The sequence below is a fragment of the Streptopelia decaocto genome, assembly GCF_964273445.1.
Source record: "Streptopelia decaocto genome assembly, chromosome: 1".
Classification (NCBI taxonomy): domain Eukaryota; kingdom Metazoa; phylum Chordata; class Aves; order Columbiformes; family Columbidae; genus Streptopelia; species Streptopelia decaocto.
In genome coordinates, this window is record NC_138663.1 from 109,903,717 (window position 1) to 109,923,412 (window position 19,696).

The following is a 19,696-nucleotide window of genomic DNA, read 5'->3' on the forward strand; positions in this document are numbered from 1 at the left end:
CGCCGACAAAGTATCCACCCAAAATGTTTCAGTACCTTATATCTGACAGTTTAGAACATCAGTACCTTAAAGCCTAGTCAATTTCTGCTTCTCTCTGCAGGAGGCTTATATCCATATCACTAGAATAACAGACACACACAACTTTGAGTCATTAAATACCAACATCCTTTTCAAACAATGCATTTAAATACTCTGAGATATTTCCAAAATACCTCTGTTCTTACGGAGCAGGAAGCCTAAGCTGCATCTGGTAGAGTATCTGATGTTGCGATGGAAACTTGGATGTGCCGCAGAAGGAATTCTAGCTCTGGCAATTGACATTGCCACTGTTACAGAACACAGCTCTTAGTAGACCAAAACATGAGTCAGAATTTTTGGCCAATTCACTCTGAATACTGAAGGAAGACAAAAAAAAACCACCCATATATGACAATTTCACTTAGCTTTCTTCTTCAGAGAATGGGATGACAGCTAAGTGGGTTTTGCATATTTTTTTCCCCTCCAAGCTCCTTCCAGAAAATTCTAAATCATAAGATTGAGTAACATGAACACAACACAATGCTCAAATAAATGGACAGAAATAGAATATTTAAATGTGTAAATTAAATATCCAGTGCCTCCTTATCTGATTAATGTATTCTTGACCCTCAGAGCTTGATGGATTGTTTAGACGTTCTCCCTGTTTCCAAGGGACAGGTCTTTCAAAAACAGAGAAAGACAGTTTTACCAATTTGGAAAACCTGTCTTAGGTGACTTTTCATGATGTTTTCAAGCACATAATAAATAAATATCCCAAGTAGCACCTTAATGGAGGAGTAACATAAGGTACAGCAACGAAAATGTGTTCTTTAAAATACTGGATGGTTTTAAATTACAGGTACAAGTAAGAATGTTGATCAGCTCTTAAATAGCTTAAAAGCAGCAAGAGTGATCCATATTCAATGGATGCATTCTTGCTTTGCATGAAGTTTTAACAACTTTATTTGGTTTATACAGCCAGATTCTTGGGATGGGGTAATAAATAATACTTGCATCTTCATTATAAGGGAGAAATTTTGTGTTTGTTTTCCTTGCAAGTCCATGAATTAGCTAGATAGCTAAAGGTCATTCTGTTCCAGAATTTACTTTTCTAAGAATAATTTCTGATTTGTTAGTTACTTTTACATCTTCCTTTTCAGGTTTACATTTTCTCTAGAAAATTGGACTATAGAATTCTTGGATTGAAGTTCCTCTTATTCTTTGCTCTTAGGTGTTTTGTGTCCCCTTGAACAGAAAAAAAAAAAAAAAAAAAAAAAGGAACAGATATTAATAAATCTAAAGAGAATGAGAAAATGTAGCCATCTTTTTTTTGAGATTATGCCATATCTGATAAATATGAGACTGTTGTAAATCAGCAGTCAGCTCATAGAGTCTGAGAATGGAAACAAGAAAATGAATGTTTCCTCAGTGCTCTCTGTGGGATCCTCATTCAGCAGATCAGGGGTCAAATGCATTTACGAAACAGTAGGAAGGAAATCTTGCATTGTCACTGTGTGTTCCTGAGGAGTACTCAGCTTTACATACTCATTTACTGCCCACCTGGAAACTCTAATGAAAAAAAAAGTAATCATTTCAAATAATTTTGTCTTTGAGCCTAATTAAAGTTTGCAGTGAAATGTAGGAAAGAAGACGATGTTCCCTAGTCACTCCTGTCTGGCATATCAACATCCAGCAGTAGAGAAAATAACAAGTTTCAGGAGAGCCCAAGCTAATGAAAGCTGTAGGTAGTGCAGAAGCAACATTTTGAACTGGGAGTATGGGGATTGAAGGCTAAGGTAAACAAGTTAGCGGTCTGTTAGGTTAAAGCATCCTTTATTCTGTAACTGGAATGGTCACAGGCTCATTTTAATTAAAGGCTGCAAAAAGTTTACCACTTCTACTTTAAAGCATGCTCAGATATATTATGAATAGGTGGCTCTTGTTGTGGTGCTTGAGTTCCAGTTTGGCATTTGCCTGTGGTGCTACATCATGATCTGTTCACCCCTGAGAGCTGTCATATTAGTATCAGTCCGTAAGCTGATTGTCTAGTTTTACAGGTAAATACATAGAGCTCTTATTGAATTTTTACTTTTGGGGAATTTGTTCTCAAATACCCAGTAGGACAGTAATGTTAGCAGGAGTTGGACAAGAGAGATAAACCTTTAGTACTAGAGTAAGGCAAATGCTTTCTAAATATAATTAATGGCTGAGAAAGAAGTAAAATTATCATGAACAGCTGTAAAATAGAAACAAAATAAAGTGATTTTTTTATATTTTGCTTGGGATGAAAATAATGACTTAAAACCAATGTCATGTACGTTGACTTTTTTGTTGTTGTTTTAGACTTTCATTTCTGGTTTTGTTGCATTACAGAAATTCAACTTACTGCATGAAAGTGTCCATTGCACTGACGGTGGGTGAAAATGACACTGGACTCTGCTACAATTCAAAGATGAAATATTTTGAGAAGGCTGAACTTAGCAAAAGCAAGGAAATCTCATGTCCTGAAATTGAAGATTTTTTATTTCCATTTAGGGAGCCTGAAATTCTGTGGTATAAGGTAAGGAATGCAAAAGATTTTCAGCTTCAGTAAGATATTATGCAATGTTCTGATGATTTTCATGACCCAACTATGATATGAAGTTTGAATTATTTTAAGATTTGTTAGGAACAGACAACAAAATCAAGGACAGGAAAGAATGAACTGAGAGATATTCGAATACTTTCTTTGGTAGAACTTAGAGATTATGTTTTCTTAACATCTCTTTATAGATGTTAAAAAGAATTGGCAGCTCTCTGCTAACAAGAGGGCTAAAAAAGAAGTGTTACCAGTCTGGGCTGGTTTGATATACTAAGGTAAAGCCATGTAAGCTGTTTATACAGCAATTGCTTGTGCTATACCAGACTGAAGAGTGTGTTTCTAATAACTCAGATGTAAATTTTTTTGAAAAATATAAATACAGTAGTTATGCATGCTATTATCTGAATTAATGGCTTGATTTTGCAGCATGAAATTCAGCAAAGACTTCCAAAACTTCGGTCTTGACATACTAGCTTTTACTTGCAAATATCAGTGATTTCTTAGTTTTTATCAATATCTTTATTCATTATTGTTGGCTGATTTCTAGGTAATTTCTTAGGAGCCAAGTTCTTTCAGATAGTGCTTCCTGTGGGTGGCTCATTAGAGCTTCCATAAAAAGCAACTTGAATTCTGGGATTCTTACCATTTAGAGAAAATACTCAGTACCCCAGTACTGTAATGCCCACAATGTAAAATCCTCAACAGTTTGGTAAATCTGAAATTTAGATTCTGTATATTTTGTAAATGTAGATCTGTAGATGTCAGTGTATATAGGAAGCCCTAGTTTAACTATGTGTTGGTATGCGTTTTAATTATTTTTAGAAGTCTAATAATTTCCCTAATTACATATATGCATTTAAATATGGTACACAAGACTATGCTACCTAAGAAGTAAAAATGTGGCCTAGAAGGATTCTGTCTGAATTAGCTGAAAGCATGTCTAAGATGGGATATATGTAACCAATTATTTGCTTGTAGTTGTCTTGGATATTGGATTTATAATACAAAATATACCTGTACTTTTATCTCATTTAAAACTATGGCTGGCTTCTTAAACAAGAACTCAAAAGACTAGCTTTTTAAGACTCATTAACAGTAGTGTGTGAATAAGCTGAAACAAACCCTGATACTTTAACATTTAAAAAAATCCCTTGCTGTATAAACAAAGATAAGATAATCAGGTAAAATAATTTGTGACAGCCCATCAAAAGACCTTTTGTTATGAAAAGTACCAATACAATTTTCCAATATCGTATAAATATAATGGTTTGCAATTAAAAAAACACAACAAAACAAAACAAAAAATACCACCACCAATAAAAAACATAATCCCACTAAAAATACTGGAATAATCAATTTCATATGTTACCTAGGTTCTTTGGGTGAAAATAATTTAATTAATTTAGGGAGCAAAAAACAGGCATGCAAAAATATATATTCTCTATCATAGCATAAAAATTAATATTTTGCTAGTAAAAACTAAAATATTGACTTTTTTTGTAGATACAAAAATCACTTATTGCTAAGAGTTCAGAGAACTTTGATTCTAAAATATTTTCAGAAAGAGATATATAACACATCCTCATATCTTCTCATTCTCATCTTATGTTTCTCTACATTTTTTATTCATCGATTTCTTAAAAAAACTACATCTATCTACTGATAATATAACAGTCATGGATCACAGATGTAATGACCAATAAGTAAATGAAATAGGACCCCCTCAGCAAACTAATGTCAGAAAAACTCACCAAAGTAATAAACTCCTTTTTCTCGTCAGAGAGCAGATACTAAGTCAGCTGATAAAATTCTGTAGTCTCTTTTCCTTTTTAGGCAACACTTAACTTGAACTGGATTTTCAAATATTTAGTATGTGGAAAGCTCATAACTACTCTGAGCTCTTGCCTAGTCTCCTTAGCTTTGAGATGCATTGTCAACAGTGATTAAGTGTAAGAACATAGTCACTGAAGTGTTCTATTTTCTTTAAACAGGAATGCAAGTCAAAGACGTGGCGATCAAGTATTGTATTTAAAAAGGACACTCTTGTCATTCGGGAGGTTAGAGAGGATGACATTGGAAATTACACTTGTGAGTTAAAATATGGATTCTTTGTTGTCAGAAGAACTACGGAATTAACAGTAACAGGTAATTACAGTCTCTTGCTATCTCTTCTCTTTAGAAAAAAACATAGGATATTGTGATTTCAGTTGTGCGTATTTGAGTCATCATAGCTACATAAACAGCTTTTTCACAAAACTTTGCTGTGTGCCTAGACATGAACAGTTGACACATCAAAGCTGTCCTGAATACTTCACAGTAGTATGTGTAACATTTTGAACAAGTTTGAGTTCTGGTCTGTTGCAAAAGCTTGTGGGTACATCTTGGTTTTGAATGGAAAATGTGGACAAGGCACAGATAACTTCAGCAAGAAGTAACAAAAGATCATTAAGGCTATCATACGTCTTCATGTGGTTAAATGCCTTGGGACATAAGAATAGCTGTAGCTATAACCCAATAGCAGTTCCTCTAATTACCTTTGTACATGAGAATATGTCCATTAAGAAGATGCTTTTAAATAATCTGCATTTAAAACTGCCATATTAATACATGAAATCAATCATAGATGAAAACAAAATGTATGCTGTACTAGTAATGTCCACACTGGCACAATGGTATGAATAATGGTCCATTAAATTTTCAATTCCTCACCAGATCTCTAACCTCTGTTTTACAAACATGTAAAGAATATAGCTGAACATTATACCTAAGGTGGAAAATTAGCCTCTACAATTATAGGATGACATTGGAAGACAGGAGTGCATCACAACCTATGTAATGCAATGTAGTTCCACTGTATATTCCCTGAAAGAAAGCAGAAACAGGATTTTTCACTGGAGGTGAATTAGATTCATATGGTAGACAAAGATGCTTCCACTCTTACTGAACCTTCTAGGTACCAAATAAAGCAAGAAACAAATCTTAGAGAAGGAGTTCTGTGGGTTTTTCTTGTTCCTTTTTAGCATTTAATATATCAATTTATTGCACACTGACTACTAGTAACAGTACTGGTGTCTTAGGTTGAATTGTAACAGTTTTCTTTTATGATGAAAAGTTTGCTTTCTGTTTGGATGGTCCCATTTGCCCTCCACATTATCAGAAATTGTAGAGAATCATGGTTTGTAATTTTCTTCTAGTAGATTAGTCTGGAAATCCTATTGTTTATGTTGTTTGGAGAGAATTCAAGTAATCAATCATAGTTATTTAAGCTCAATATCCAGGATATCTTAATATGTTTCCTTTTGTATGGAATAGATTTATTTGGTCAGTACAGACAGGCAACTACTGTCTAGTGATTAACCTCTCAGTAAACATCCATATACTCTGTTTGATTGACTCTCACATAAAGAAAGCAGAGATAGAGTCTTCAAGAATTTGATATGCACCAGAAGGAAGTTGTCAATTATCTTTTTCAATATATGATATAAGGGTTCAGAGAGTGCATCTGTCCCCAGTCGTCAGGTGATCCCTTCTGTCCCTGTGGTTGGTGGCTCCACTGCAGAACAGCATTCCAAACAGACTTAGGCTGACAGAAAGGAGAAAGAAAAAAGCATTGGCTCCAGATGTATGTTACTATTTCTATTAATAGTTATAAAAATATAATTCATCACTTGTAGGTAAGAGTTCAGTATATAACATTTAACTAGACAGAGACAGAAAAGCTCTTGGCTGATTTTGATGTGCTAAAAATGAATTACTGCACAAGGAGAGGGTTATACATTTTCCACTTGTGCAAACCCTGGCTCTTACCCTGCTGGGGGACTTCAACCACTCCAACATAGGCTGGAAAAGGAGCATGGTGAGCTGTAGGCAATACAGGAGGTTCCTAGAGTATACATAACGTCTTAAGCCAGGTAATAGACAAGCCCTGCCAGAGGGGATACGATACTGGACCTTATGGTCACAAATGCCAGTGAGCTAATTGCTGATGTCAAGATTGGAGGCAGCGTAGGCTGCAGTGATAATAGACTGGTGCAGTTCACAGTCTTGAGGGATGTGGGTCAGGGTAAGAGTAAAGTCATGACCCTGAGTTTTAAGAAAGCCAACTTCCAGCTCTTCAAGGAATTAGTCAATAGGACCCCCTGCCCTCTGGGACAAGGGAGCAGAACAGAGCTGGCAGATCTTTAAGGACATCTTCCATAGAGCCCAAGAGCTTTCAATCCCTGAGTGTAATAAATCAGGAAAGGAAGGCAAGAGACCAGTATGGATGAGTCAGGACCTGATGGTTGAACTTAAGGGGAAGAACTAAATGCACAGGCAGTGGGACCAGGGATAGGTATCATGGGAAGAGTATAGGGATACTGCCCAGTTGTGCAGCGAATGGCATGAGGAAGGCCAGGGCATGGCTGGAGCTGAACTTTTGTCGAGTTGCAAAGAATAATAGGAAGGGCTTCTACAGGTATGTCAGCCAGAAAAGGAAGGTCGAAGAAAGGGTGCCCCCTGATGAACACAACTGGTAAACTGATAACAGCAGAAGAAGAGAAGGCTGAGGTACTCAGCGTTTTTTTTGCCTTGGTTTTCACTGGCAAGCTTTCTTCCCACACCACTCAAGTGGATGAACTGCAAGACAACAACTGGGGGACAAAAGTCCCTCCCACTGTAAGAGAAACATAGAATCATAGAATTGTAGAATGTTCTGAGTTGGAAGGGACCCAGAAGGATCAACAAGCCCAACTCCTGTCCCTGTATAGGACAACCCCACAATTCACACCATGCGTCTGAGAGTGTTGTTCAAATGCTTCTTGAATAGTCTTGGCTTGGAGTCATGACTACCTCTCTGGGGAGACTGTTCCAGTACTCCACCACACTCTGGGTGATGAACCTTTTCCTAATATCCAATCTAAACCTCCCCTGACACATCCTCCTGGTTCATGACCACCTGAGGAACCTGAATATACATAAGCCTATGGGACCTGACAAGATGCATTCCAGAGTCCTGAGGGAATTCGCTGATGTAGTTGCCAAACCACTCTCCATGATATTTAAAAAGGCATGTCAGTCAAGTGAAGTCCCCAGTGACTGGAAAAAGGGGAATATTGCATCCATTTTTAAAAAGGGTAGAAAGGAGGATCCTCAAAACTACTGAACTATCAGCCTCTCCTCTGGGAATATCATGGAACAGATCTTCCTAGAATCTATTCGAAGGTATATGGAGGACAGGAAGGTGATTTGGGACAGCCAGCATGGCTTCACTAAAGGCAAGTCCTGCCTGACCAACCTAGTGGCTTTCTATGATGGAGTGGACATCATAGACACATAGTACATCAGTACATCAGTGGACAAGGGAACGGCTACAGAATTCATCTCTCTGGACTTCTGTTAGGCCTTTGACATAGTCCTCCCCAACATCCTTCTCTCTAAATTGCAAATATACGTATTTGATGGATGGACTGTTTGGTGGATGAGGAATTGGTTGGATGGTCACACCCGGAGAGCAGTGGTCAACAACTTAATGTCCAAATGAAGTTCAGTGATAAGAGGTGTCCCTCAGGAGTCTGTATAGGGACCAGTACTCTTCAATATTTTCATCAATGACATAGTGGGACTGAGTGCACTCTCAGAAAGTTTTCAGATGAGACCAAGCTGAGGAGTGCAGTTGACAAACCTGAGGGATGGGATGCCATCCAGAGGGACCTGGACAAGCTCAAGAAGGACCTATGTGAATGGTCAAGGGCAAGGTCCTGCCTCTGGGTTGGAGCAACCCCCAGCACCAATACAGGCTGGGGGGTGAAGGTATTCAGAGCAGCCCTTTGGAAAAGGACTTGGGGACACTGGTGGGCAAAAAGCTGAACAAGACCCACCAGTGTATGCTCACAGCCCAGAAAGCCAACTGTATCCTGGTTTACATCAAAAGAAGCATAGTCATCAGGTCAAGGGAGGTGATTCTGGCCTTCTGCTGTTTTCATGAGACCCCACCTGGAGTCCTGCATCCAGCTCTGGAGTCCTCAGTACAGGAAAGACATGGACCTGTTGGAGAGGGACCAGAAGAGGCCACAAAGATGATCAGAGCACTGGCGCACCTCTCGTGTAAGGACAGGCTGAGAGAGTTGCAGTTGTTCAGTCTGGAGAAGAGAAGGCTCTGGGGAGACCTTATTGCAGCCTTTCAGTACTTAAAAGGCTTCTATAAGAAAGTTTGGGACAGACTTTTTAGAAGGGCCTGCTCTGATAGGACAAGGGGTATTGGTTTTAACCTAAAAGAGTGTATATTTAGACTCTATAGAAGGAAGAAATTTTTTACAATGAAGGTGATGAAACACTGGCACAGGTTGCCCAGGGAGGTGGTAGATGCCCCATCCCTGGAAACATTCAAGGTCAGGTTGGATGGGGCTCTGAGCAACCTGATCTAGTTGAAGATGTCCCTGCTCATTTCAGGGAGGCTGGACTAGGTGACCCTTAAAGGTCCCTTCCAAACCAAACTATTCTATGATTCTAGGATCCTGCGTAAGAACAACCTCCAAATCAGTAAACTTCTTGGGTAGTACTGCAGGTCTTCATACTATCTGTATAATATTATGTGACTAAACAGAACAAACAGATTTACTCATAATACTACTGATTTTGTGCTACACTGTACTTTTAATCAATGCTTTAGAGAAAAAGATTCAAGATTTAGGTGACTGTCTTAGGCTTTTTCTGTGAGCTGAAAAACAGTTTGAGTTGCCAAGACGTACATTATGGAATATACAGAATAAACGAATAATAGAATAGAGTGTTTGCTTGTTTAGAAAAAGGAATTAAACTACAACTCAGGAACTGAAAAATAAATGTTCCAAATGTGAAAGTTTAAGTAGAAAATTAAATTGATAGTTGATGGCTTTACTGCATTAATGAAAACATAATTAATTGAAACAAAAGAAATGATGTATCTTGGTGATAGACAGTCACCAGCATGTCTCCAGGCAGTATCAATAAATGATGACATTTGTGTGAACCGTTGCTTAGAACAAATTCCATCAATAAATTCCAGTTCCACAAGGAGTGAAAAAAACTATTTTGAAGACATTTGATATTTCTCTGCTAGACATACTTTTTATTTTGAATAAAATAAATTTAAAAATATGAGTAGGAATTATGAGTTTGCCTCAGACTTTCTAGAACATATGGGAACTTGTAATATGTTTATCAACTTGTGACGTGTTTATCAAAATGTCATTTATGAAAAAAACTCTATATTCATTAGCATTAGCTTGTGGGCAATGGTGGGTATGCCACCATCATACACCCATCATTAGAAAAGACAGTCACTTATTTTCTTCCATTTTCTGTGTTCAGTAGGATTGGAACTTGGCCTTTCTACATTTCTTTCCCATAATATGCTACCTTTCCTCTAGAAACAGACCCCCACCGCACAACTGCTGCAATAAATCCATGAGCCAGATGTTATATATACACATTTGTAGTATTTCACAGAAGCTGAAGATCCACCTTTATGCATCATTACCATTGCCTAGTAAGAAATGAAATGGTTAATTATTATGCTAAGAAATCATAGATATCTGGTTGTTGACATAACAGAATTCAGTGTATTAAGCAGAGACCAGAACTGAATTAAAGCTGTATTTTTTTGTGCTTCCTACTACCTAGCAGAGGCAAGGAGAAACAGGAAGAATATCCAGAGAGCAGTTACACAATCATAGGCTATTCTCCAGTTACCTGAAATTTTCTTATTCCTTTGTCTTTCCAAAACTCAGAATGGAATGAAGAAGATAAAAATTATTATTTGGAAGGTAACCTTATTTATATTGAAGCTCTGAACAATTTATACTGAAAACGTTTATTCAGATTGGAAACTAAGTTTGGGCCCAGACTCTTATTTTTTCAAACATCTCAACATTATTTGTTGTAAACAGCCTTTTTAAATTTTTTTTATTTTTTTTCCAAATGATAATGTAGGTGTTCTATAAACAAAATCAAAAGAAAAAACTGTTAAGACTCCAGGAGAATGATCCTTGGCTGATTTTGTGGGGTAGGAGATCTTTCTATCACAGACTTCTTATGCTACTTTATGTAAATAATGTATCTGTTGTTTCAACAAGTTTGCATCTCTGATTCTAAAGTCATAGACACATAAAGCTTCATAAATTAGAATGGCAGACCAAATACTAAGGTGACATCTGCACATAGCTACATACAAGGAATCCAATAAATATGTTGAAAATATGTATCCGATAAATATGTTGAAACTACAGTGATATTTGAGTGACCTGAAGTTCCTGATGATTTTTAAGACAGGATTGGATTATTCTCTTAATAAAAAAGGAATAATAACATAAATCTTACTGAAGAAGAAAAAATAGATGTCTTCAGACAATATGAGAAAGGATAGAAACAGTTTTCTTGAACTTGTGAACAGTCATAAAAAGCTCTCTTTCTAGTATTAAACATAGGAATTAGGGTAGAAGGTAAAACACCTTAACAAGAGTTTTTTGGAAGAAAAAGGCCATATGTGTAACCAACTGCAATAATGTAAATTAACTAGCAGCTCGTCTCCTGCATTACTTAAGGCAGGCAGGGTGAGCCAGCTAGGGCATCGGTGGGACATGACAGCAGCCTACCTTCCTCACCTCTCCTCTCTGGACTACCTTCACTAACTTAAAGAGCTCCTTTATTTTTCCACACAATGCACTTTGGCAGCCTTGCTGTCTCCCGTAAGGGAAACCATTGCTACTATTACAGAATTTTAAACTGTGGATATATAGACACATTATTTTCAGTATTGATGTTGTGTATTCTTATTATGATAACCTCAGTGCTTTACACCTTACATACCTATGTGCCTCATAGTGGAATATAGAATGACTCATATAGCCATTGAAAATCCCAAAGCCATGGAAAAAGATAATTTTCTGTCCTTTTAAAGAATGAGAAAACACATTGCCCTTTCTTAGCTTAAATTATAAGGACTGAATGCCACCTTAGGTACACCTTTAAAGTAACAACCATATTTAGTGCTAACAATTTTGGTTTTATGAGAAAAGTCTTGTTAATGACATTGACATTGCACTAACATTTGTAAATAATACACAAAATTGTCAGATGTTATGTACCCATTCCTTATCAAGAATAAGTATATACTTTTCTTCTAGATTATGATTTCTGCTTATAATATGGGTGTATCTTTCAGGTTTTTATTAGGATGATTCTTTTTGCTTGGATTTTAATATCATTTGCAAGATCAGTATCTCACACTGAAAATGTATTAGAAGTGATTTGAATCAATTTCCATATAGTTCTAAGATATGCTTGGAAATTATATGCTTTACAAAATACAAACTATGCACTGATTATTCTAGCTTGTAACTAATGAAAACATTCACATAAACAGCATAATTGGTGGTTCTTATTTTCCGGTTATGTAATTATATGTTCTGAAAAGTCCTGCAATGTATAAAACCATTTTAGACATTTATACATTCAGGTTGGTCAGATTAGCAATTTTTTTTTTTATAGGTGCAATTTTAATTAAGGCATACCTGCTTTCTGTGACATACTTAATTAAGAGTATGTTCAGACTTGGGAAAGAATCATATTTCAACAGCATAGTATTAATTTAGTCATAGTGCACAACATGGGTCAAAAATATTTTCCAGCAGTGATTTCTTTTAATTAAATGTTGGGTTTAATACATTGTTTTTGTTACATATATTACCAAGACATTTGAAAGCACTAGCTCTTTCTGTTTTTGCAGAATTTCTCTCAGGTCAAATGAGTCTTTGGGTTTGAGAGAGAGGATATGTGTCCCCACTGCAATGTCAAATAGTTCTCCACAAGGAACAGCATAAACCAAACAGACTTCATCAGCCTTGCAGTTGAAGCATTACTTATTTGATTCCTCCATGCCTTTTTTAGTTTTAAATATTAAAATATTTTTCCCATTCTCTTATATATAAGTGAGAAGCCCTTACACCTCACAGGTGGAATCAGAGCTGATCAGTAGGTTCTTACTCCTGAACGTTTTTCTCAGACATACTCTTTATTCTCTGTATTCCTTGATTAGTCTCCTTAAAGTCCCCTTGAAAACAAGTCCTGCTGGAATGAGCACAGTTTTAGGTTTAGAAATTTGAGTGTGTCCACAACTGAGATGATGCTCATTCCTTTTGTTACTCATTAATTTAATTCAACTCCAGAACATATTCAGAAAGAAATTCTATTTACCATTATTCTCTGAAAAGACTAATAAAATATAAAGCAAACAATAGACTCATTATGAAAGCAGCATGTTTAAAATACCGACCTAGCATTTTTATAATACATAAAATCCTGTAGGCTTAACAAATTCATGACTAAAGAGTGGGTTGGATATTTTTTTTTTAATTAGAAATGAGTGATCTTCTTTTGTGATGCAATCATTTTTGTAAGGCTGAAAAGAAGGTTCAAAATTAATCTCCTGTGTGCATTTGAGTAATAATAATCAGAATGGTATGTAGAGATTTGATTAAAACATTCTCTATAAATGCTCATTTTACATATTCATTGTAAATGGGTTTAGTGAGTTATTCAAAAACAGCCTTATACAAAGACAGTGATGAGCAAAGCTTCATGTATTTTACTTCAAAATAATTGCAAATGATGCTGCATGCTGTATGTTAGGGGTTGAAATTATAAACAAGAAAACCAACTTGAGCAACTTAGGAAAAGAACAGATGCATAGGGGAGACAGATTCCCAACTCTATTTTGAACCTTGCTGCTTGTGGTCTTCTGACATTTCTACCTTTGTGATATGCCAAGTCAGGGTGTCCACAAAGGTCAGCTTTAAGAAGTGGAGATTATTCCCATCTGTGGTCACTGGAGAGAGAGAAGCTCCTCTAGACAGTAATTCAGGGAAGCAGGCAGAGTTGACTGCTCAGAACATACTTTATAAGACAGTCTCTGTGGACTGTAGAAGGAGTAGAGTTTCCTTTGCCTAAAACAAGATCTGAGTAGTAATTTGTTCCTTTTGGGTGATGTGTTTACATGCTTGTCATTCTGGACAAAGTCCTAATTCATGTATAATACACCTTCTATAGTATACTTTCCTTATTTGCTGCCTTTTTCTGTCATTTATCAAAAAATCCTCCAGGACGTGGCCCCTATTGCTGATTTTTCTTATTTTACTAATGCTTTTTACACAAGTACACCTTGTTCAGCACTTCCCATGCTATAACCTAGGTCAACTTCTCTGCCTGATAGTGTATCTTCAGAAGAGAAGTGATCAGTCTCTTATAGCTTTTTGTGTGAATAATGTAAAAACAAAACATTACTTATAAAGCCGTAAGACATATTAGAAAGTTTTGTGTTTAGTATGTAAAGTTCCAGTATTTACAAGCTTATTTTAATGATCCTTTTTCACTGTGAGTCATGCCCATTGATGCCTCTGCTTATCTCATACAATGTTAACAAATGGAAAAAATATGTGCCAATTGTGATAGTTACTTGGGCAGATGCTACAAAATGATGTAATTGATCATGCAGTCATGACTTCTGCTGGAGTCCTGTACTCCCTGTTGACAATATGGTGTCAGTGAAAGTTTAGGGAACGTTTAAATATGAGGTTATCAGTAGGAGAAATATTATTCCCTGACAAAAATGAAGAATTCCACTTAAATTAGGTATTATCTAACAAGTACAGTGTGCTGCTGTGTGTACTGCTGTTAAAAATAAGACATTTTTGCTTGTTTCTGTCCATATTGTTGTCACTAGGAACACGATGTCTTTTAAAACTTATCTTAGATTTTTTTTTTTTCCTGCTGATTTTTTTTTCAATTGTGGCTTTGTGTGTAAGGTTCAAAACTAACGTAAAAATAGTAACTCAAAACAAATCTGTTTTTTACATCAACTGAGAAAAAAAAGCAAAATGCCATTTCTTGGTGTGATGGAAGTTTGTTTTTCTAAGTCAGTTTCCCTTTCTTCATAAGTCATATAAACTTTTTTTAATAGATGTTACCATGGTGCTGCTTCTCATTGTTTCAGTTTAGTGAGGTGAAGATTATTTTAAGATGATCTGCATTCTACAGAGCAAAAGAAACTATAGACAAAAACATTTATCACAAAACTGTGTTAGTGACAACTAAAGGCATAAAAGACTTATAAACCCTTACTTCAATAAGAAGTTACAAAAATTAAATAAATCTGTTCTTAAGGCACCCAAGATGCCTGTAAAGCAACCTTTTAAAATGTAGTTAAATGACATTCAATGTTCATGTTTTGCATTATTGCTATGGAATCAGAAGACTTCATTTTACTTTAATGTTCCTCTAGAGTATGTTAAGTACAACAATATTGTCCTAACCAAGCATTTATCATTTCCCTAGCTTTTCTTTGAAAGAGTTAGAAAATTTACATGTACAGTGGAGTCTTCCAGGATGATATTTTAATAAACTAGAATATAAAACGTACGAGTACAGTAGCATATGGACCTTGTGTTGCCTCCGTCCTTAAAAACAATCGGTACACAACTACACTGACTGGATATATAGCTTTAAACTGGAGGTCTGTTTTCCATTGTTTTCAACATCTTTCAGTTAGCTTAGTCAAATTCTTAGCTCAGAGCTATTAAGTGAAATGATATTGGTAGTACCTATGTTTAGCAAGAAATTCCAGAAAATACATGTATCTGAAATCATTGCAATTGTTATTGCAGGCAGATAAACTTTGTTTAAAGAAGAAGAAGAAGAAAGATGTCTCATTTTTACTGCAGCATTACCTGCTTGGGTACAGCGTTAAGGGCATAGTAGCCTCAAAATCATGTAGAAAATATCTGAGATGTATTCTACTACATCAGAAGTACACTTACCTTAAAGAACATTCAGGTCTTGAGACAACCTCAGAAATACTGTACTCTGCCCTTCACAACCCCCAAAAAAGTGATCAGGCTTCTTTTCATGTTGTTGCATCACAGTATTAATTAACCATCTAAAACACCACAGTATATCATAAAACAAAACCACTGAAAAACAAACAAACAAACCACCCAACCAACCAGTGCGTATCAAATTTAAGCAGCAAGTTTTTCTTGGAATTCTTTTACAAGTGTCAAGTGGTTTCTTTGAGTTCAGTGACAGTTTGCCCATCGACTTAACAGAGCAAATCTTTCATCTTTTGACTTTTTTTTTAAGAAAGATGAGAACTGAAGTTCATTTTAAAAAGTTAAATTAGATTTAAAACCAAAACAAAACAAACCTGCAAATCAGCTTGTTGTTTTATTCTCTCATGGAATATCTGGAAAGTCATGATAGCTGCATAGTGTCCATCCAAACCAGAGTGAAGAGTAGATTAAATCTTTTTTACAATAATAAAAGAGGAAAACCTGCCAATCTATGTCTACATGATTCTAAAATATAGATTTTCATTTTGGATCTGGCTGAAACTATAGATCTTCATTTACTCACTTGGTAAGTAGTTTGTTCCTATTCTTACTGAAAACAGTATGGATGCAACACCGACTGGCTTACTGGAAAAAGTTAAGGGCTAAAATAAAGCAGTCAAGAGAACAAATTTTCTATTCTAGGGTACTTTATCTGAAAAGTTTAAAAATGAAAGATATATGAAAAGGAATAGGTATGGATAAATCAAAATTATATCATAATTGAACTTCTGATGTTTTACTTATCTGTGTGAGAGCTTAATATAGGAAAACAATTTCACCAACTTTTTTTTTTTTTTCCTGTGGAATGTTGATAACACACAGTAATTGTTTGAATATGAGAAAGAAATTGGAACAACAATGACATTTTTCATTTCTTTAATACAGTTTTTCTTTTAGCTTTGGAGTATTATATTCACATCCAGAACTGCATTAATTTAAAAATATGAGATATAACTTCATGAAAGAAAGATTGAGGAGTGATATAAATCAATGAATTTCCTCCATATTCTTTAAACAAAGTAGAAAGAGAGGAGCTAGAATAGAAAGATGTCTGTGAGTTTTCTCCCTTTCTAAATAATTCTGTCTCTCCTTACTGCACCCTTCCCATGTTAAGCAAGATGATGATATTTCTTCATACAGCATATGACAAGAAACAGCCTCAGTCCTTAATAAGCTTATACTTAATAAGTTTATGGAATCAACAGTTACACAGCATAATTTTACCCAAGATGTGGGAGGTTTATTTATTATAAGTATATGATCTGTTGTGTGTTTTTTCTCTAGAGGTAAGATTCCTCTCACTTTAATACTTACAGCCATCTGCATATGAGCCAGTTTCTCTTTATAGCAGCTCCATGGCATGACTTGTCTCCTCCTAATGCTTGTGTGAAATATCAGATGAATTGTGTTATACAAAGTCCCACTTCAATCTCTCGACTATCAAAGGAGCGTTAGATGACAAACTCAAAAGTAGATTTATAATATAGGCACCTAAATTATATGAATCTTACTTTAAGGTTTCATAGTTGTTATGTTTATAATATTTGGAAATGGTAAACTACCTCTACGTAATATTTTGTTGTTATAAAACAAGTCTGAAAATTAATGACAGCTTTTAGAGGCAGGCAGGAACAAATTTATAGTTAGAAATGTTACTTGTTTTTTAGACTGAAATGTACAGTTGAAAAAAATAAGCAAGCTTTTGGGTGTACCAGGTTGTCTTCAGATCTCAGGGGCTTAATATACCAGCTGTTCTAATAAAATCTATTGCTTCTACCTTGTTTTGTCTAAGCCATCATGTCTACAACAACATTACTGTTCCTGTTTTTTATATTTAGGTTTTCTTGGGATGGAAGGACAGCATGCATTTCTTTAAGGTAGCTGCATTGTTCAAAATAAATATAGGATTTTTTTATATTAAAATATTACTGGTTTGATTCATTTTGGCAGCTAGAATAAACTGTTTCACACGTAACACAGAGTGTACCCTTTTCCATTTTGTGCTTTCTTTGAAAGTGATGATTGTGGTTGCAAGACAACTGAAAGCTTTCCTTTTATATTTCGCAATTCTAAATAAAACTCGAACTAAACATAAAGAGAATTGAGTCCTCTCTGAAAACAAAGGTTTCAGTTTGGGAGGTGCAGAACAACAGTTCCATTATTAAGTAGGTGGGTTATGATGTTTCAGTATAGAGATGGTAAATTTGTTTTTAATTGCTACCTCTGTTCACTACTTGCTTGTGTCTTCTGGCAGGGCATTTCTAATGTCAGTATTAATGTCCAGGTGGGTGAAGAACCTGAGACAAGATGTCATTTTTTGTTTTGTTGTCATACAGCTCTGCCAGGAAACCCTGTCTATTCCACGCACAGCAGGGGAGGCGAGTGTTACTCGCTGTGAGCACCTCCCGTTTCCTTCACGGTTTTGTGCTCAGCACTGGAGCCCAAGCACCAGCTGCTGTACAGCATCCCATGATGGACTTGTCCTAGCAAACCACTTCTCCTGAATCTGACAGTTTGTGATTCCAATTACCAAAACAGGCCCCTCTCACTTTGCAAGCAAAGAACAGCAATGCATGTTGGGTCTTGGCTCCACTTCCAAGATGTGCTGCGGCAGCGCCAGCAGCGGGCACCTCCGAAGGGCAACCCTGCCTCCCCACAAACATTGCCACTGTTGTTCCTGCCCTTCTGCTGTCTGCCCATCTGCATGTCCTCCCCTGTGTGAAACTCTGACAGTGGCAGTGGATAAGCCAAGGAAGGCTTGGTAGGAAGGCAGCTCAAAAATAGAAACCACAGTGGATGGAGGCTGCAGGGACTACTGCTTCTGCCAAAGGGCACTGTGGGCCAAAGGGACCACCTACTACTGAGAAACAGAGGAGCCACAGCCTCTGACAGAGGAGTCACTCCTCCATGAAGTGGCAAAGCGTTGCTGAAATCCTGTTTTGATTTTTTTCAAGCGTTTTCTTCCTCCAGAACAATTCCATTATTTTTTTGAGAATTTTTGAGCTAGTATTCAGAATTCAAAAAGTCACTCATGAATAACTTGGCAAAGGGCAAAATATGCATTGTGATAAGCTAATTTAAATAGAAATAGGCTCATTCCTTTGTGTGGGTTGCATATGCTTTTTATTTAATAAAAAAATTTAGATTTTTATGTGCAAATTCAGATTTCTGTGGAGCTACTCCGACACCTTCAGGAAAAAAGAAAAATAAGGCTAGATGAAATGTTTCTTATTTTTGTACAGCTAGCAATACCTAGACTTTTTGGTCATATTTAAGGAATGACAGTTGCTTAGGATGAATGAGAGTCCAGGAAAAGAGATTAACAAAAAAGACACTTGCAAAATGTGTGACATTTCCTGGAAATTATGGGATCATAACAGCAAAAGCATTCATTTTTCCCTACTCTTGTGCACAGATAAAAAGCTGTACACTTAAGAGGAAATAGTCCTCTGCAACTATTGTTCTGACAAAGACAGGCTCAGAAGACTGAGGGATAAAAGTATTTGAAAGAACTATTCTGACTGTCAAGGACATTTCAAAATACTTTGCATGTACTCTGTAATGCCTTATTCTAATGTATTATAGATGCTAGTTGGCAGATTACATCTCATATTTTCAAAAGCTAAATTCTGTACTGTTCTGCTCTAGGTGTCTTGTCTATGTGGTTCACGAACATCCTCCTGATCTGTCATAGTAGATTTGATATGCACATGAGGTGGAGGGAACAGTGATTTATAAACTCTACTCAGAAAGATATACAGGTATATACGCCTGCTGTGGGGTGGACAGAAAGCATAAGGCACTGAAAGTTTCCTGCTTTATGCTGTAGTTTATTTAATTTGCAAGAAAATACAAGTTCAAGGTCTTCTTATTACTTAATAGTTCCGTAAGAAACATGATAATTTCTTTAGTTCTCAGTATTATTTTTTTTTACCTGACTTGTCTTTTTACAACAGCAATTCTGAAAAATGTTATTTAATTCAGCAAAAATAAAACAAACCCAAACAACATAAATGGTGCTTTTAGGCCTTCCAGGCCTAATTATAAAACTTTCATGACTTGAAAATTTTCTTTCCATTTTTGAATGTATGGCAAAGTTACTCTTGTAAAAAACATGTCAGCTGACCTAATTTCCTTATTAAACTGAGTGCTTCATAGTGTCAAAGGACAGAAAACTTGCATTAACTTGATTAAA

At 36.0% G+C, this 19,696-nt stretch overlaps 1 protein-coding gene across 1 annotated transcript in view; it reads left to right on the forward strand.

Annotated features, from left to right (window-relative positions):
• The window catches only part of IL1RAPL1 (interleukin 1 receptor accessory protein like 1), a gene marked incomplete at its 5' end in the record, with an annotated part of 642,382 nt that overhangs the window by 359,158 nt on the left and 263,528 nt on the right, over positions 1 to 19,696 (forward strand). The window contains 2 exons of the mRNA XM_082065594.1: positions 2,392 to 2,578; positions 4,591 to 4,744. Coding sequence (XP_081921720.1) covers positions 2,392 to 2,578; positions 4,591 to 4,744 — 341 coding nt within the window. The remainder of the gene's footprint in view (positions 1 to 2,391; positions 2,579 to 4,590; positions 4,745 to 19,696) is intronic.